Source organism: Xiphophorus maculatus, chromosome 11 (genome assembly GCF_002775205.1).
Source record: "Xiphophorus maculatus strain JP 163 A chromosome 11, X_maculatus-5.0-male, whole genome shotgun sequence".
NCBI lineage: Eukaryota > Metazoa > Chordata > Actinopteri > Cyprinodontiformes > Poeciliidae > Xiphophorus > Xiphophorus maculatus.
In genome coordinates this window covers 7714920-7732103 of record NC_036453.1, presented here as the reverse complement: position 1 = coordinate 7732103, position 17184 = coordinate 7714920, and the positions used below count along the sequence as shown (strand labels likewise).

The 17184-nt window shown below is 37.9% G+C and overlaps 1 protein-coding gene across 1 annotated transcript in view; it reads right to left on the bottom strand.

Annotated features, from left to right (window-relative positions):
- Positions 1-17184, bottom strand: part of jade2 (jade family PHD finger 2) — a 141103-nt gene that overhangs the window by 105754 nt on the left and 18165 nt on the right. Inside the window, exon 3 of the mRNA XM_023341959.1 lies at positions 13632-13717. Within this exon, the coding sequence (XP_023197727.1) occupies positions 13632-13717 (86 nt within the window). The remainder of the gene's footprint in view (positions 1-13631; positions 13718-17184) is intronic.

Sequence of the window (17184 nt, the reverse complement as noted above, 5' to 3'; positions counted from 1 at the left end):
TTTCTCAAGGTACAGCATTTTGGTCAATATATGTTATTTTAAATCTGAGTACCTGGAGCATTTTAGTTTTATGGACTGTAAGTAAGAATGAAACTGCACAAGTATACCTCCTGCCAAGAAGAGAAATCTGAGGCAAAAAGGGATCAAACTGTATAAATGGAGTGAGAAAGCACAATTAAAAGAAATTAGAATAGCAAAAGAGGAATTAAAGAAATGGAAGGGCAAGAAAAAGGAAAGATTTGTTTTCTCCTCTGGGCATCATGGCTACCTGGCTCTCAGTGCGTCATGGCAGATGTCAGCTCACAGAGAGAAGAGGATAATTTTAGCAGCCACATCACAGCACGGGCTGTAATGATTGGCTGCTTGGAAGGGCCACAGGACTCAGGAAGAAGTGTGTGCATGTATGTGTGTGAGTGTTGAGTGGGTGATCATGAGTGAGAAAAAGACGAAGGAAAGAAAGGGCTTGATGAAGGAGAGAGGAAGGGCTGTGCCTGTGAGAGATCAGTGCATTAGTCCAGTGACTCAGAGATTTCAAACATGCACAAAGATGGGAATCCATCATCGCTCTCACTATGTAATGTATTCAGTAAATTATAGGCTTCAGCTTTCATTTTTTAAGTGCACATCCAATTCTGTGCAATTTAAAATTCTGAGGTGAGGGAGGTTTTAGTGTGGTTAACATACGAAAGGAAATTGGGAAGATTTCAATGAATTCTAGTTTTCTTCCCTTAAGAAGCATTTCTGCCATAAGTGTTCTGCTGAGGCGCAATTCAATTCAGGATAAGTTACATTTATACTGATTATAAAGCCTTAAGAAATAGAGGGGTTGACATTTGTTGATTGGCTGGTTGCCTCAGGCTGGTCAGCTGTTGAACAGAGAGGCTTAGTTGGTTAGTCAGCTGGTCTGTCGTCTACGGATGAGTGGGAGATGCTCGGTCAGGAACTTGTTGGACTGAGTGGGTTGTGGTCTTTGTACTTGTTTTTGGGTGAGTGGGTGACATGGTAGTCCACTCAGTTGGTTGACTTTGGATGTGTAGGGGATTTATCTGTCTGTTGCCTATTAGTCGGTTCTGATGATGATGCCAAACTACATAAAGGTTGTAGTAACAAAAGCAGAAAAACTCAAATGTCTTGTTTGTTTTTTTCTTATGCAAGTACATTTTTTACAAAGATTTTACTGTTTGACTGTCTTTGAAGAAATCATGTTTAGAGCTTTTGTATTTATACAGCTGTGTGTAAAATGCTAATAATGATCAAGCTGAAAGTCCAGTCACAAAATGACAAATAGGAGCATCAAACAGCAGCGATGCTTTGGTCTGTGTTTTCTTCCTGTTCTTTTCAAAAGCAATTCTCTTCCATAAATTGACTTCTGGCTTTTCGACAGAGAGGATTTGGTTCAATTGACGCCTCTACAGGAATAAAACAGAAAGAATGAGATGGAAGAGAAAAGGACAGACGATGCAAAAGAGGAAGGAAATACATTCAGTGTTTCCTGATGGTCAACGGCTTTTACTTTGTACCATAACGGTTTCCTTTTTTCGGCCATTTTCACATATCACAAACTTTCACAACACAGAACAGAATGGCAATATTCTGTTATGAATAGTTCATAAATTTTCAAATGGGCTGAAATTTGGACCAGTCCAGAAGTTTAATGTTTACTCACTCCACCACCTGCTTTATTCAGGAAACTTTCTTAAAGGAAACTTTCTAGTTGTTGGTTTGAGGTGAAGTTGAAAGATTAAGAAATTATTTTAATTTATTAATCCACCTACTTTGTTCGATGCACCAAATACACCAGATAACTTCAGTTTAACAGCAGTTATCCAGTGGCGAAGATGAATGAACTTAGCATAGTTTCACCAGTTACCTAGCAACTGCAATGAAGCCAGCCCGTTACCTAGCAACCCCAGCTGATCTCCAGCATTTGATCAGCTGGTTTTCCCACTGTATGCGCTGTACAATGGCTGCTGGAAAATACAAGAGTTTTGTTGTCGACTCATCATCCAGAAACCACTTGCTGCATTCTGGTTGGTTGTGCAGGAGGCTAAACTAATGCTTTTCAAAGATGCACGGTTGGAAAGTTGTGCATGTGTTTGCAGCCATTTTCAGGTGTGAGCGTAAACGATGAGTTGGGGGCGTGGCCAGCAGCAGCTTGTTTGGATTTAAAGTGACAGAGGCACTAAAACAGCTCAGACTGAAATCTCATCATCTAAGAATAATTCAGTGTAACAAATATAATGAACGTGTTTTGTATAGACCATTGACCTATTCAAGGAAACAGATCAGATATATTAATGTAAAACTTTTAAAGACTTTTTAAGGATGCACAAACATCTTGATCAGGAAATCGTTACGCTGGATGAAGCAAGCCAATTTCAAATGTTTGCACCTTCAGACCCCGAATGGTTACTTACAAAGCTAAGGTCAAAAGGAAGCAAAAGGATTTAAACATCAGAACCACGACACTCCATTCCCCAGATACTTAAACAGCGCCCCCCGATGAGTGAACACTGATGTGTCAATCAGAAGCTGTTTTTCTGCTTCTCCCTATAAATGGCATCAGACATATTTCAGATGGCAGATTGTACAGATTGTTCTTTGTGCGATTGCTGCAGATCAGGCCCCCTGCAGAGCTCAGAGCACACAAGCCCGGAGGAACCTTTCGCTCGGTAACAAAACCAACCGTCTCCTGATGGATGAGAGGGAGGAAAGACACGCAAAAGTAAAAGTGGAGGCAGTCTGTGAGTTATTATGCAGCAACATCTCTCGCTGACATGAATCAGTCACATCAACACCCCTCACCAGCTTGACGCTTCTACTAATAAAGGACTTGATATGAATGTGAAAAAGATTTCCTGGTGCTCCTTCTAAAAACTCCTTTCTCCCTCTTAGATCTGCAAAATGTCACATCTGTAGCTATTATCCTGTCTTCATATAGTTCTGAGCTCTGAAAAGATACAGAGCCTACAATTTGTGGCCCTCATTAGCTTGAGACGAGACAGCGAACAAGTCCTTTAGAGGTTTGTGTGAACGCGGCTCCTCATCGCACGGCGCTGGCCTGAATGATTCACGGAGCGACTGCGGCGCTCCCCTTCCACGCCAAGGGCAGGCTGATTGCCAACGCGCCGCTCAAAGGTCACGCAATTAAGCTTTGTTCCTGCTTCAATGCGGCTGCCGCTGACTGACTGCGCTCAGTCTGAACAGATGTGATTTTTGGCCTCTATTGAGCTTTAAGAAATGTCACTGATTCAGGCTTACAATAAGGAATAAGTAAAAAAGAAACAGTAGCTGAAATTATCTGGTAACTTTGTTAAAACTTAGAAAGTAGTTAAATTTAGAAAAGGGTTCAATGATATCAGGAAAACATGCAATTGCACTTTGACTGGTGAAAATTGATGCTGATATTAGTTATAATTCACCCACATTTTTCCATGTCACTGTGGAGAGCTTCCTACGGTGGCCCCTAAGAGACACAGAGAATTTGTTTTCATTTGCGTTTTACGAGTCGCTTCACATTGAAAGTCTTTCCGCTACAATATGAGGTTTTTCCATGTATGTTAAGTTTTATGCATTTAGGACACCAATGCATCACAAACTTTTGTTCAAAATGCAAAAGTAAAACAAGTCAAACAAAATGCTTCCATCTCTTTCATTCCTAGATATAAACAGAAACTTTCCGTAAAAAGGAAAGAATGAAAACGTATTTTCAAACTATTTGGACGGCTTCAGCTTTAATTTCACACAATAATAAAGTCATCAGACAGAATATATTCAAATGTACATCTTTTTGCTTAGTTTTTTATCAATTAATAAATAAATCAGTTGACGATTGATTGAATAACTGATTAATCTGATTAATCGTTTCAACCCTACATCTCATACAACCAAATATTAATTTGAATAAACATGTTAAACCATGAAGCAGAAGGACTGCATTTTATGAATATAATGGCTGCAAATTTCCAACCTGAACAACAAATTAGATCAAATGTTTCCTTGTCTTGACGTTAGCTCCAACTTTCAGTCGGTAGAGTCAGAATTTGACCAAAGCAGCATGAAAACATGGACTCGTCCCACCTACCAGGGTGACGCTTCATGCCTCAAATCATCTCAAACGTTCACATAATGAGTTGACTGTTCTCCAAACATCCCCATCCCACAGAGCGTCTCTGTTATGTGATGGAATGAGAGATTAGCGCCGCTGATGTGCAGCTGATAAATCTGCAGCAGCTGCACAAAGCCTCAGAGGAATATTTCCAATAACTTGTTGAACATGTGACGTAAATAATTAAAGCGGTTCTGAAGGGATTTACAGGAAAACAAAGGAACAGATGTCAAGAAAATTATATTTAAAAAAACAAAAATATGGTTAAAAAATGTGTATCAACGTACAAGACAAAGTCTTACCATATTTCCAAACAAACAAAAGTCTTTATTATGATCCAAAAACTTCAGAAAACAAACAAGTTGGAAGCAGGGCTGCATATTAAAATCAATTAATATGATTAATCAATTGTCAAAAAGTTCCACGAATTTAGTAATCAATTCATCATTAACTAAAAAACACCATTTGCTGAAAGAACAACTAAACTGTAAATCCTGTAAATGTCAGCATTAAAAAAAAAATCAAAAACATGAATCAACAGTTCAGACCAGAACTGTGCTGAAGTCAAGCTGAGCTTTTTACAGGTCGATTCAAGTATTTTACAATCTTTGCTACAAATGATGATGAGTTTACTAAAGGAATATTGTTTTGCATTATTGGCAATAAAGCGTTTATTTTCTTAAATGAAAAATCTGCTGAATGTGGCAACAGTTTACCCGATTAATCAATTAATCGTTCAGGAAAATTGATTATTAAGATAATCGCTAGCTGCAGCTCTTCCCATATCTAACCAGAGTTTCCCTCAGTGGATGATTAAAGCTGCATCATTTTAACTTCCTACCACTGACTTAGGAAACCCCAAACCACTCGGTGAACAGAGAGGAGCTTCACGTTTCCTCTGCAGCTCTCAAGTGAGTGGCAGTGAAATGAGAGAGCAGGAATGTGAAAAGAAACTTTCTCAATAAATAAACCTTAAAAACTGGGTCACAGACAAGAAATACTGAAGGAGACTTAAGAGGCAGAAGCCAATTTCCCCCCACGGACTGCGATGCAAATATGGTTCTCCGTATGGCAGCTCAGGCAGAGGATCTGGTGAAATGGAGGTGGAGACGTGACCCAGTTTTACAGTCGTGTGGCTGAAACAATCAAAACAGCTACATGATTAATGCTGCGTCTGCACACACTGAAACCCGATTCAGTCGTCATGCTTAAAGAATCCGAATTCACCAAGACAGAAGAAGAAGAGGCAGGTCACGCCTGGCTGCTTCCAACCCAAAGACTAGACAGCGTCTCATTCATCTGCTGCCGGTTCAGATGATACTAATATTTATCTGTCCCAGTTTATTTTTAATCACAGTAAAAATAACATAATGGTACTACAATAGAAATAAAATGTGTCTTTTTATAACCAAGCTTCTAGAAGTAAAACTACGTAAATGTTTTCACCACAAAGTCGACTTTACTGCATCTAAATCAGCGTTTATTTAATTTATTAAATTTTGAAAGAACCATTTATTATAACAGAATGCATTAGTTTAATCGAGCCTTAAAGAATTAGAAAACTAAATAAAATGTCTTCTAATGCAGAAAATGTGCATCATTTTAAGGTTTTGGATCTCCAGTGAATTACATCACAAAAAAAACAAATAACTTTAATTGGTTGATTCTATTTTAATCTATTTTTTTTACACTGTAGTGTCATAAAAACTAAACAAAACACAGAGACTCATCTTCACATCACGTAGGTCTGATCGATTAATCAAATTAATTGTGATTAATCGATTATTGAACAAACGTCTACTCATTTAGTAATTGATTAATCGTTAACTCTAATATAAAGACTCAAAACAGAACATTTGCTGAAGGAAAAACAGAGCCAGAGCAATAATTACAACAAAAATGTACAAAAATATAAACATGTTGCATTTAACAAAAAAAACAACTGTCAATATGTTCTACCCAAAACTCAGTTTTAGTTTAACCCCCTTAAAATTCTGTGGAAAAACATCATATCATCTTTTCCTATCCATTTGTTAATCATAAAATGAATCAACAGATCAATAATCCAGCAGAAAAGTCTGAGCTTTTCACATGTTGATGATTTTTTATGTACAAATGATTAATTGTTCTCTAAAGGAATGCTGTTATTGCATGTTAGGCAGTAAAATGTTCATTTTCTTTTTTTAAAAAGGAATTGAGTTATTTGCATTTTTAATGTATTTCAAATATAAAAAAATGTAAATAGAAACGTGCAGAATGTGCCATTTTTTTTATCCAATTAATTAATTAATCGCTAGCTAAAATCGTCTTAATTTACAGGCGACCTCATAATGTTTCTTTAATATTTAACATTTACTCAGACTGCATTGTAATTGACTGTGTATAAAATTTTCCACCGAAAGGATTGAGAACATTAGAGGTAAGGTCGTTTTTCCAGGCTTCGGTTGTGTTTTAATTTGACGAGGTTCATCAGCATTATGGCTGCAGCAGCAACAATCTGGATTATATTAATCCTGGGAGATATAAAAATACTCATAAAATGCAGCATGTCAGTTTAATAGACTCCACAGATGCGACTACAGTCAGATGTGTTTGCAGATGATCAGACGATTTTACACACACTGCAGCTTTCACACTGGATTTGTAGATAATTACATATTTTTTATATAATATATTATCTTGTTGCTCTTGTAAATTATAGTACTTCTGTGTGAGGGTGTGATTAATAATCAACTTTTGTCAAAACAACTCATTAAATAAAAATCCTCATCTTTAAGGCTTTAAACTCTAAGACTTAGTGGCTTTTTGAGTATTGATTAAAGTATTTTACATTCTCTGTAAAATACTTTTATTTTAAATATGTTTTATTTAAAATAGATACATATTTAAAATAAAACATATAAATTAAATTAACATATATCCTTACACAGGAAGTAATTTGATTAGGGCTGAAACGATTAATTGCATTAATCGCCAAATAATTTATAAATTGATCAATATTTAACCGTTTGCTGGGGTAAAAAATCTACATATTCAAAGAAACGATTCAGCTGAAACTACAAAATGTATTTATATTTTGCATTTAAGATAAAATAAACCACTTTGTTTGTAAATATGTTTACAAAGAAGCCTCATAATTTCAGCTTCATCTGGTTTAAATTCACTACAGGAATTATTTTGTTTTGCATTTTAGGTAAAAAATGCAAACATGCTGTCGTCTGCCTGCTTCAAGGTTCAACATATTTATTCAAACTAATATTTGGTTGCAACAGATGTAGGGTTGAGAGGATTAATCAGATTCATCGTGATGAATCGATTATTCCAATAATCAACTAATTATTAATCAAAAAGGCAATTTTGCAGTAATTAAGCCTAAGCTAAACAGAAAAGATGTAGATTTTCATCTAAAATAACAAACGTTTGCCTGTAAATATATTCTAGAAAACCTCGTACGGCATAGCTTTAGTTTCACCTTTAATTATCCAGTTATTAATCAATTCATCTAAATAATATCTGATCAGCCAACACTGCATTGATGTCCAGCAGGAAGGCCTGAGATTTTCACATGTAATGCTGTTATTGCATTTTAGACATAAAATGGGATATTTTGGTTTATTTGCATCTTTTAATGCAAAATCAGAAAAATCTGTTTAAAGTTCCAGTTTTAAATCTGATTAACTGTCAGAATAGTTAAAGTAGAGAAACTCCATCAACGCTCCCAGCTGCTCAACCAGCCAGACTTTAGTCATTCTTATCATTTGAAAGGAATCCTGACTTTGTTTGCAGAAGGAGGAGGAATCACTCGTTGTGTTTGGCGCTGGAGAAGCTGGAAGGTGACAGTTTACTCCAGCAGCTGGAGGCTGAGTTGGCTCGCTGTGTGTGAATGCGAGTGCTGGACAGCGTGTTTGTTAGCCATCGTTTCCCCACCGGGATGTGTCGACATGCTCAGCTCTCCGTCCACTCACTGCGACTGGCAAACAGCGTGAGAGTTTGTGTGTGAGCAGAAAAAACTCTCAGCTGTTTACATCTGGTTGCTATGGTGAATCCGCGGACGCCAATGAGCCGCAGCAGCTGTTAGCATCCCAAACTCAGCATTCACACACGACTAGCTGTTTATCATAGATGACAAACTAAAAACTATTCTGGCTAGATTTTAAAACAATAAAACTATTTCCTACAAATTTCTGGTTGATCATCTTTTATCTATTTATGCTTTTATGATTCACTCTCTGATTTTGCCCAGGTTTGTATTTTAGTAAAAATCACAGGATGGTTGTTGTCCCTTTCACGGTTAAAATAAATTAAACTTAAGGCAAAAACCTGGATGAACACTTTTTAAGATGTTGAACTGCCAACTTTTGCCTAATGCCTTCCCTCCTTCACCTTCACCCTCTTTCCTGTCTGAATACTTTCACATAAAGGCCACAAGACAACAAAACCGCAAAAACAAAAAAGAAGTTAAAAACGCTGATAAATGTGGATGTTTGGAGATATCTCATGTAGGTGTGAGTGAGTAAGAAATAAATGTCAGCAGGTGAGTAATTATCTCCTGATTAAAATAATCCAGTTCTGATCTCAACATTCGAGGAGCAAAGATATGCTAATTTCTTCCTAAGGAGTGAAAACTGAAAGCTTTTGTTACGTAAACAGAAGAAAACAAAGCGGAGCAGCTAATCAGGTTCTATTCATCTGCTGCACAATGATTTTAATCAGCTGGCTGCTTTTCAGACTTCCTGAAGGAAAATCTTGTTCAAAACGTCGAGATCAGAGCATCAAAGTCGAGTCGACAACAAATCTGTACACAACGGACTGAAAACAGACTCAGTCTGATTCTTGCAGAGGTAAATGTTCACATTTTGTCACATTAAAATCACAAACTTTTATGGATTTAGTGTTTTACATAAAAGATTTGTTTTAGTTGCACTGAAAGATTTCAGATTTTATTTGGAAAGACAAATTAGAAAAACACGAATTCTTCTCTGATCATAGCAAACGCTTGGACGGTACTGCAGCTGTAGCTTGATATAAAGTCAAAAGCTTCAGTAGCTTAATGAGTATAAACACTTTTGATGCCAATTGAGGAACATTTTTCCATTCAGATAAATGTTTTTGTATTGATACAAAATCAGTATCATTGGTATCGACCGGTAAGAGTCTGATCGGTGCATCTCAACTGGCACTAAAATATCTCAAACTGATTTAGTCACCTGACCTTTAGCTTCATAATTAACGTAAAGAATCCTGTCAGATGATCATTAATGTCACCGTTTGTGAATTAACTCTGTGGAAATATCGCTGCACTGCTCTGTCTGATTCACAGGTCAGACAGTAAAAAGTGTTTCTTGAACAAATCCAGTGGTTTGCTCTGAGCTTTGCACCTTCACACACTTAACCTGCAGTAGTGAGAAACGGATCGATCAGGAAGGCAGCAACACGGCTTCACACCTGCTCTGCTGTGTTGGGAAACCCCAGCGACATCACTTCCTTCCTTCCTCCGTCGAACACCGGGAGGCGCTCCGACTGTCGCCTTTCTAGGCTGCTAAACGTTTCTAAAAGGAGAACAAGTTGTAGATATCCGACTTCATTATCCCGTCCGTTTAGTTTATTTAAAGAAACAAGTAAAAAATGTTTTTTTGGTAAAAGATACGAGAGCCATTCCACCGACATTTAAACGAAGTTTTGTCCGTTTATATTTCCAAACGTCTTCGCATCTAAAACTGGTTTTAATCAGAAGATTAAACTTTAGTCTTCAACACGTCCAAACATGCCTCATCAACACAAAGTAGCTCAAAATCGCAGATTAAAGATGAACATATTGATGATGACAGTTTGTCTGCTGTCATTGTAATTTGATACACATCTTGTATGCCACTGCAACTAATGATTATTTTATTAACTGAATATTCTGACAATTAATTGACTAATCAGATGAACAAATTGGCACATTCTGCAGATTTTTCATATTTTATACAATATTAGAAATACATAAAAATGCAAACAATTCATTTCCTGATTTCAATAAGAAAATAAACATTTTATTGCATAAAATGTAAAAGTTTCTGGGGCAAATATCCTAACACAAAACTAATATACAAGTAACATTTCAGCAAGATGTTTGAGGTTATTTTACGTAAATAATTCCTTAATATTGATGGAAAGGTTCAAGTTCAAGATTATTTCATAAAAATGTTTGTTATAAGTTTAATAATCTGACAGTGGAACTAACATTTTTTTAACCAGGAATTTGTGTTTTTGCAGTGTATTTTATTGATGTCATGGCAGGAAGCCGTATGCATGAGGTGTTACCTTAAAATAAATCCCCAGGTTGCTTCCGGTTAATGTCAAATAAGCTCATCATCATCTGGGCTTCAGAAATAATTTGAAGAGTTTATGAATTAGAAGCAAATAAATTCATTTTGGTTTAAATCAGGAAACTTCTGTCAGACAGTGAGAAAAAGAAAAGATGCATGTAAACATCTGCTTTCAACTGGAAACAACTGAAAACAAATATGAAATAATGTCAAACTTTGATTTAGTTACTGGCACAAGATAGAAAAAAGCAACAACTTGTGTGAAATAAAGACGGAGATGAAAGAGGATTTGAATACACATCTGTGTGTGGGGAACAATTTCAGAGAGGAAATCCCCCCGAGTACAAAGTGTGGAAATTCATCCTGCTGTCTGGTTGGGCTGTGGCAGGCGCCGCCCCGTGCCTCTGAGCCAACGTGTGTGTCCTTGTTCCACGATACAGTTACGCATCATACGATTCCCAGGAGGAGAAGAGCAGCGAGGTTTCTCTGACGAAGAGGAGTTCAGCTCTGGTCTCTGGAGACGAAGCTCGGCGCTCTGCATCGCCACACAAACATTTCACCAGGGCGCGTTTTAAACCTTCCTAGTTCTCTGCAGTGAACATGTGTGCACTAGGAAGGCTGTCTTTACTCACAACCTCCATTTTTCTTCCTGTTTCTGTTGAATCAGCAGATTCACAAATCTGATGCTTGTTTGATTCCTGCTTCTCAATCTGCAACTTAAAGGTGATTACTAACATTAACAGGTTAGGACAGATCTATGATCTTCTGCACAATAATATCCAAAGTGCAGCCTGGGGCCATTTGCAGACCTTGAAATGTTTTTGTGCGGCCCTCAATCGTCATTAAGACCGGATAAATTTGGTTTTCCAGGCAGTTGGTGCAGATGCACATTTAAAACAAAGTTTTGGTGCAATTTCCAAAAAACGTACAGGCAGTTTAACATCTTACAATGCAACACCCAGTATTCATCCAGATTTCAGCTTTAAATTTAATTCATCTTAATAGTAAAAGGGACAACAAACATTTTACTTTGGTGATTTTTACTGTGAATTTTTTTACTAGTGAATCATAAAGCATAAATAGATAGAAGATGAACAACCTGAAGGAAATGGTTTTTAAATCTGGTAAAACCTTTCGTGTTTTAAATCAGATTTCAGTCTGAGCAGTTTTAGGGTCTCTGTCACTTTAAATCCAGGCAGGGTGCTGCTGGCCACGCCCCCAACTCAACATTTACACTCACACAACAAAATGGCAGCAAACAGATGTGCTATTATACAACCGTACCTCTTTGAAAAGCATTAGTGGAGCCTCCTGCACAACCAACCAGAATGCAGCAAGTGGTTTCTGGATGGTGAGTCGACAACAAAAATCTCATCTTTTCCAGCAGCCATTGTACAGCGTTTTAAATGATCTTTTTAAATTACTCCAGCACCATTGTGCAGTGCAGAAACCAAAAAACATAAATCAACAAGGTGTTTTTTAAGTGCTTGGTTTGCTTATAGAAGCAGAGGAAACGCAAATAAAAGTACAAAAACATGAAAAAAGTGAATTTTCCACAAACCGTCCGTGCAGGTGCAGATAAACTTCCAGAACAGTTGCCATATTTCTGCAGTTGAACCAAAAAATAAAAACAAAAATAAAACCTTTTACGATCTCTCTTCAGAAGATATTCCTGACCGTGTTTTCTCTTTTATTTTTTATGTGACCTTTCTCATCACTCTCCCAAAATGAAGCAGCAGAGGAAGCGTTTTGAAAGGGGACGTGGCCCCTGGCTCCTCGGCGGAGGCCCGGGTCAGAGCAGAGAGCTGCAGCGGTAATTACTGAGCGACTGATTGCTGACAGGACCTTCCAGCAGCCTGTGGTTAGCTGCATGGAGGCGAAGGAAGCCTGACACAAGCTCTGCTGACGACTCGCACTCTCAGGGCAAAGATGTCATTTTCTCTTTCTGAAAGCTGCAAAAAACAACAAACTACGTCAACTTCAGTCTGAGTCTCTGTGGAGGCGAACGGAGCAGATTATTTACCTCCCAAAACGTAGACGTGCCATAGAAATAATTCTAGAAGGTGAATTTAAAAAGCAACCCGGCTGGAGTGGGAGGACTGTGTGATTGCATCAGTTCCCAACTGGATGATGCCGGTTTCTTCGGCAGGCTGGTCATTTGTGAGCGGTGGGGACGGAGTGGACGCTCTGACATGGAGCTACGCTAACTGGACCGGCGGAGAACCTCACACTCTGAGGCAGATTCAGGACAATATCGTCTTATTTTAAAAGATGAATTAGTACATCTATGAATCTGCAGCATTAGAGCAAAAAACTAATGCAGAAGCTAATCAGTGAAACGGAAGCAGCAGGAGCCACTTCACACACACGAACAAAACATCGGCGCTTTGAGGGTTTTTATAATGAAAAGTTAATAAAAATGAAGTTTCTCTGTCTGGAAATGTGTTTTATGAGAAAGGGACGGGACAAACATCTTTGTGTGAAATATAATACTGAAATATTTTTAAATATAGAAATGTTTACTTCACATCAAATCGGTGAATAAGTTTTACATCAGAAATCTGAAGCTCAACAGAAATCAACCTTTAGATTGAGAGTCAGCGCACAGCCTCAGTTATTACAGACAGAAACCAGAGATCAGGATGACCTCTGACCTTAAAGAACAAGAGAAACTCATCCATGAGTTTATCTTTAGCCGCGTTTCTCAGGTTTTCTGGAGAAGCAGCACTCAGTTTCTACGCACCACAAATCTGGAACAAACTTCCAGAAAACTACCAAACTGCTGAAACAGTGGCAGGTTTTCTATTACAATGGGCACAAGAGCACAATTACAGTGTTTCCATTAAATACAAAATGTGATTAAAGTCACAATAAGTTGAATAAGTTTGACATGAAGCCTCCTCCTGCAACTGCTTCCTGTCTTCTTCTTGGTTTCCACCAGTAGTAACCTCCTGTTTCTGATCATGTGACTCGTGTTATAAAAAAACTAGTTGTTTTTTTTTATTTCCATGTTTCCCATTCAGCAAAATTATTTTCAAAATATCAAATTATTTGGTCAATAGAAATGCAGCTGCTGACTTTATATCAAAACTAAAATCACTTTAAACTGCCTGGAATCTGAACAATCAATCATCAATAATTGTTTTTAAATAATCAGAACTGGTCAAACTGGAGCTCCAGTTAAATAAAACCCAAACCAGCAGCTGTCCTACCTCAGACGGTTTCTTGTGCGGGAGGCGGACCCAGGTGCTGCTGGTGCCGATGTTCTTAGACGACCTGGACCACGACGTCACCTGACCTGCAGGACCGGTACAAACACAGATCAATAATCCGTTTCTGGTCCCTTTATGATTGTAATTAAAGAAAAAAATTCAGTTTGTTTGAGATGTGAAATCCTTCGCTGCAGTTCGTTAAAAAACTGGAGAAATGCCGAAACAATGATGAAGGCTGAACAATGAATCAGCAGGAAATCTGCTCAACAAATTATTATGGAGCTCAAAGTTTTTATCTTTTAAAATGAATTATTCTTTTATTTGTTATATAAAATAGATTATGAAGAATTTCTAGGGTGTAAATTGGCAGAGTTGGTCATTATTATGATGTTATTTACATGATACATAATAATAATTGTTATTACTTTGGGTCTGTAGTTTTTCCTGTTGTTAGTTTGTAATCATTTTGTTTAAAATTACATATTTGTTAGTATAGTATATTGAAAAGGCATATAAATTAAGTAATGTTGACTCCTTTCCAAGCAGAAAATTAACACTAAGCTGATTATTTTGTTCTTTGTTAATCATCCACGTTTTCTCTCGTCCGACTGATCGCTAGTTTTTAACAACTTGTATAAATTAAATTAATAAATGAATAAATTAAATGGAAAAGCTGCCAAACAAACCGCGGCTGAAGGCTTTAACTGATGACGATCCATGAACAGGTTAATTAGGTAACGACAATATAAATAACATCTTGTTAACGCCCTGCTCCACTACGCTCCATTACCAGCTCATTAATACACAACTTAATTGTAATTAAGCAGAGGCTGGAGCCAGCATCCACCCACCACTTCACCCAGCAGCTCCACCGGGTTTCACTGCTTTTACATCCACCGCCCTTCAACACTCAAACCATGTCTGACTGAGTCTGCATACCGAAGAATGATAAATATAATTAGACAGCATCCTTTGGAATGAATTTGGGTTTAATGTGGGACATCAGAGTCTGAGCGCCTGTGAGCGAGTTCAACATGTTCAACATGTTCAACATGTTCAACATGCTCAACATGTTCAACATGTTCAACATGTTCAACATGTTCAACATGTTCAACATGTTCAACATGTTCAATATGTTCAACATGTTCAACATGTTCAACATGTTCAATATGTTCAACATGTTCAACATGTTCAACATGTTCAACATCCTCCCCATCACCAGCAGAGCTGCCGCCATACTGGCTTCACTCCTCAGCAGCTAGCAAGCTAGCAAGCTAGCAAGCTAGCACCACTCAGGGAGGACAAGCTGCAGCGCTGGTCTTCAGAGGTCACCCACTTCTTCTACACAGAGACACACACACATCCCGACACGCAAACACACACAGAAATCACACACACACGTCCACGCCCACACCCCGACACACGCCCACACACAGAGCAAAATCAGTGAAGGAGTGTGTGTTTATCGATGAGGATTCTGCCGTAAGCTTGTCGCTACCAAACATTAAAACCTTTTAGACTTTCAGTTGCTCCAAATGACCTGAAACACGTAAAGAATATCGGCTAGAAACACCAAATTTACCATGTTGTGTCGACACGATGCATGTTGCTGTTTACATCCCGATATTTCGCTGCAGGACAAAAAGATTACTCTTTTCTGTTGCTGAATACGGCAAAATGAAACCTGGACATTTGGGAATTATTAAGAAGTTATTGTCATTAACGATAACATTGTTGTTTTCAGACCATTTCCAGTAATATAATGGTCATGAAATAATAATAAAGCAAGAACAGATTCTCAAAGATCAATAAACTTTAAATAAACATTTAATGCTGGAACTGGAAGACATTTTAAATATCCAAAATAGATAAAGAACAAATAAAATGAATTATAAAGTCTCTGCTGGTTGAGACCAAAACACCAGACTGAAAACTTTGATCATCCAGTTTTTGGTGGAAAGAGAGAAACGATAAATCAGGTAAATAGAAACTATTGATCTCGCTTTAATTTATCCTGCGATTAACTGATTTCTTGGCCTGGCAGCGAACGGCCCGGAGCGTCGCCAGAGCGATGAGGGCATGATGAGGTCGTGTGTTTGGTTTTAGGCTCAGGTCAGCACAGCCGGTCCTGTGACCGACCCAGAGCAGTCGGGCCACACATCAGGAAGGAACCGGAGCAGCCGCTAACTCCATGCTGAAGCACCAAACTCTCCTAATGGGAGTTTGGTTCAAGCTCCAAACAGACAGGAAGCTTACGCTCAATTACTCTTAATGAGGAGCACATTGCTCTCCTCGTGCAGCCATGCAGAGTTCTCCAGGATCTGCAGAAACCATCAGGCGTTCACGTTCTGGTGAAGTAAAAGTCCAGTTAAAGAGCAACGTGAGCACTGGTCCAGGGTCACATGAACAAAAAACCCGTCAGAGCAAAAATCACAGAACATCTGAACCAGAATGTTTGAGTAATGATTTCTATCTGTCTGCAAAACTCCATGTGCTAATCTTCTGCACACTACACTGTAAAAACACTAAATCTTACCAAGTATTCTGGTGTAATACCCGAACCCTCTAGAGCATAAGTGACTTTTCAGCAAGAAATAAGAGCTTCATTTAAGTAAATAATTCTTTAATATTGATGAGAAAGTTCTAGATTATTTAACTTATAACAAGACATTTTCCTATTTTATAAGTGAAATAATCTTATTTACTTCTATTGACTAAAAAAAGCTCGTATATCTTAATGAAAAGTTACTTGTAAGTTAGTTTTGTTTTATTTCAACTGTACTATTAATCAATCCATCAAATTTTATTTGTATATCACATTTCAAAGAGCTTTACATCATAAAAACATAAAAGCACAAAGTCATAGAAACACAGTCAACAATTGAAATATTACATTTTCCCATCATTACACGTCATATTGTTGATTAATGTTTCATTTACGACGTTTCAAAGTCAACTCTAAGTAGGTGGGCTTTCAGCTGTTTTTCTGGAGTTTATTCCAGATTTGCGGTGCATATCCTACGATACCAACTAAACAAACACAAAAAATAGCAGGTAGATTTAGTGTTTTTGCAGTGTAGCTCGGCTACCACATGGCAGCTGCTCGACTCCGTCACCGTGACCCGATAACCAAACATGCAGGCGAAGCCTACCATCATGGCTGCGTGTTAATTAGAAGCCGCACAGCAGCCAAAATTATCCTGGGCATCCTTCAATTAGAAACCTGATAACCTCCAGCTGCAGCTGCAGAGGTCAGGCGGAAACGCAGAGCAGCACAAACGGCCCATTAAAGACGCTGCAAAAATGCTGCACAGACCTGACATCGACAGAGGTCCGGCAGCGCCGCGTGAAAACTGCTTCATAATCAGTCTGACTCAGACACAAACAGAACAAGGTAGTTTACTTACATTTACTTCAGGACTTTTGCTACTTTTTTACTTTTACCTGAGTAATTTTATCCTGAAGTATTTCTGCTCTTACTAGAGTGAAATTTCTGGATTTTTTTCCCACTGAATGAAAATCAAACATGTTTTAACCAGAAACTCACCAGATT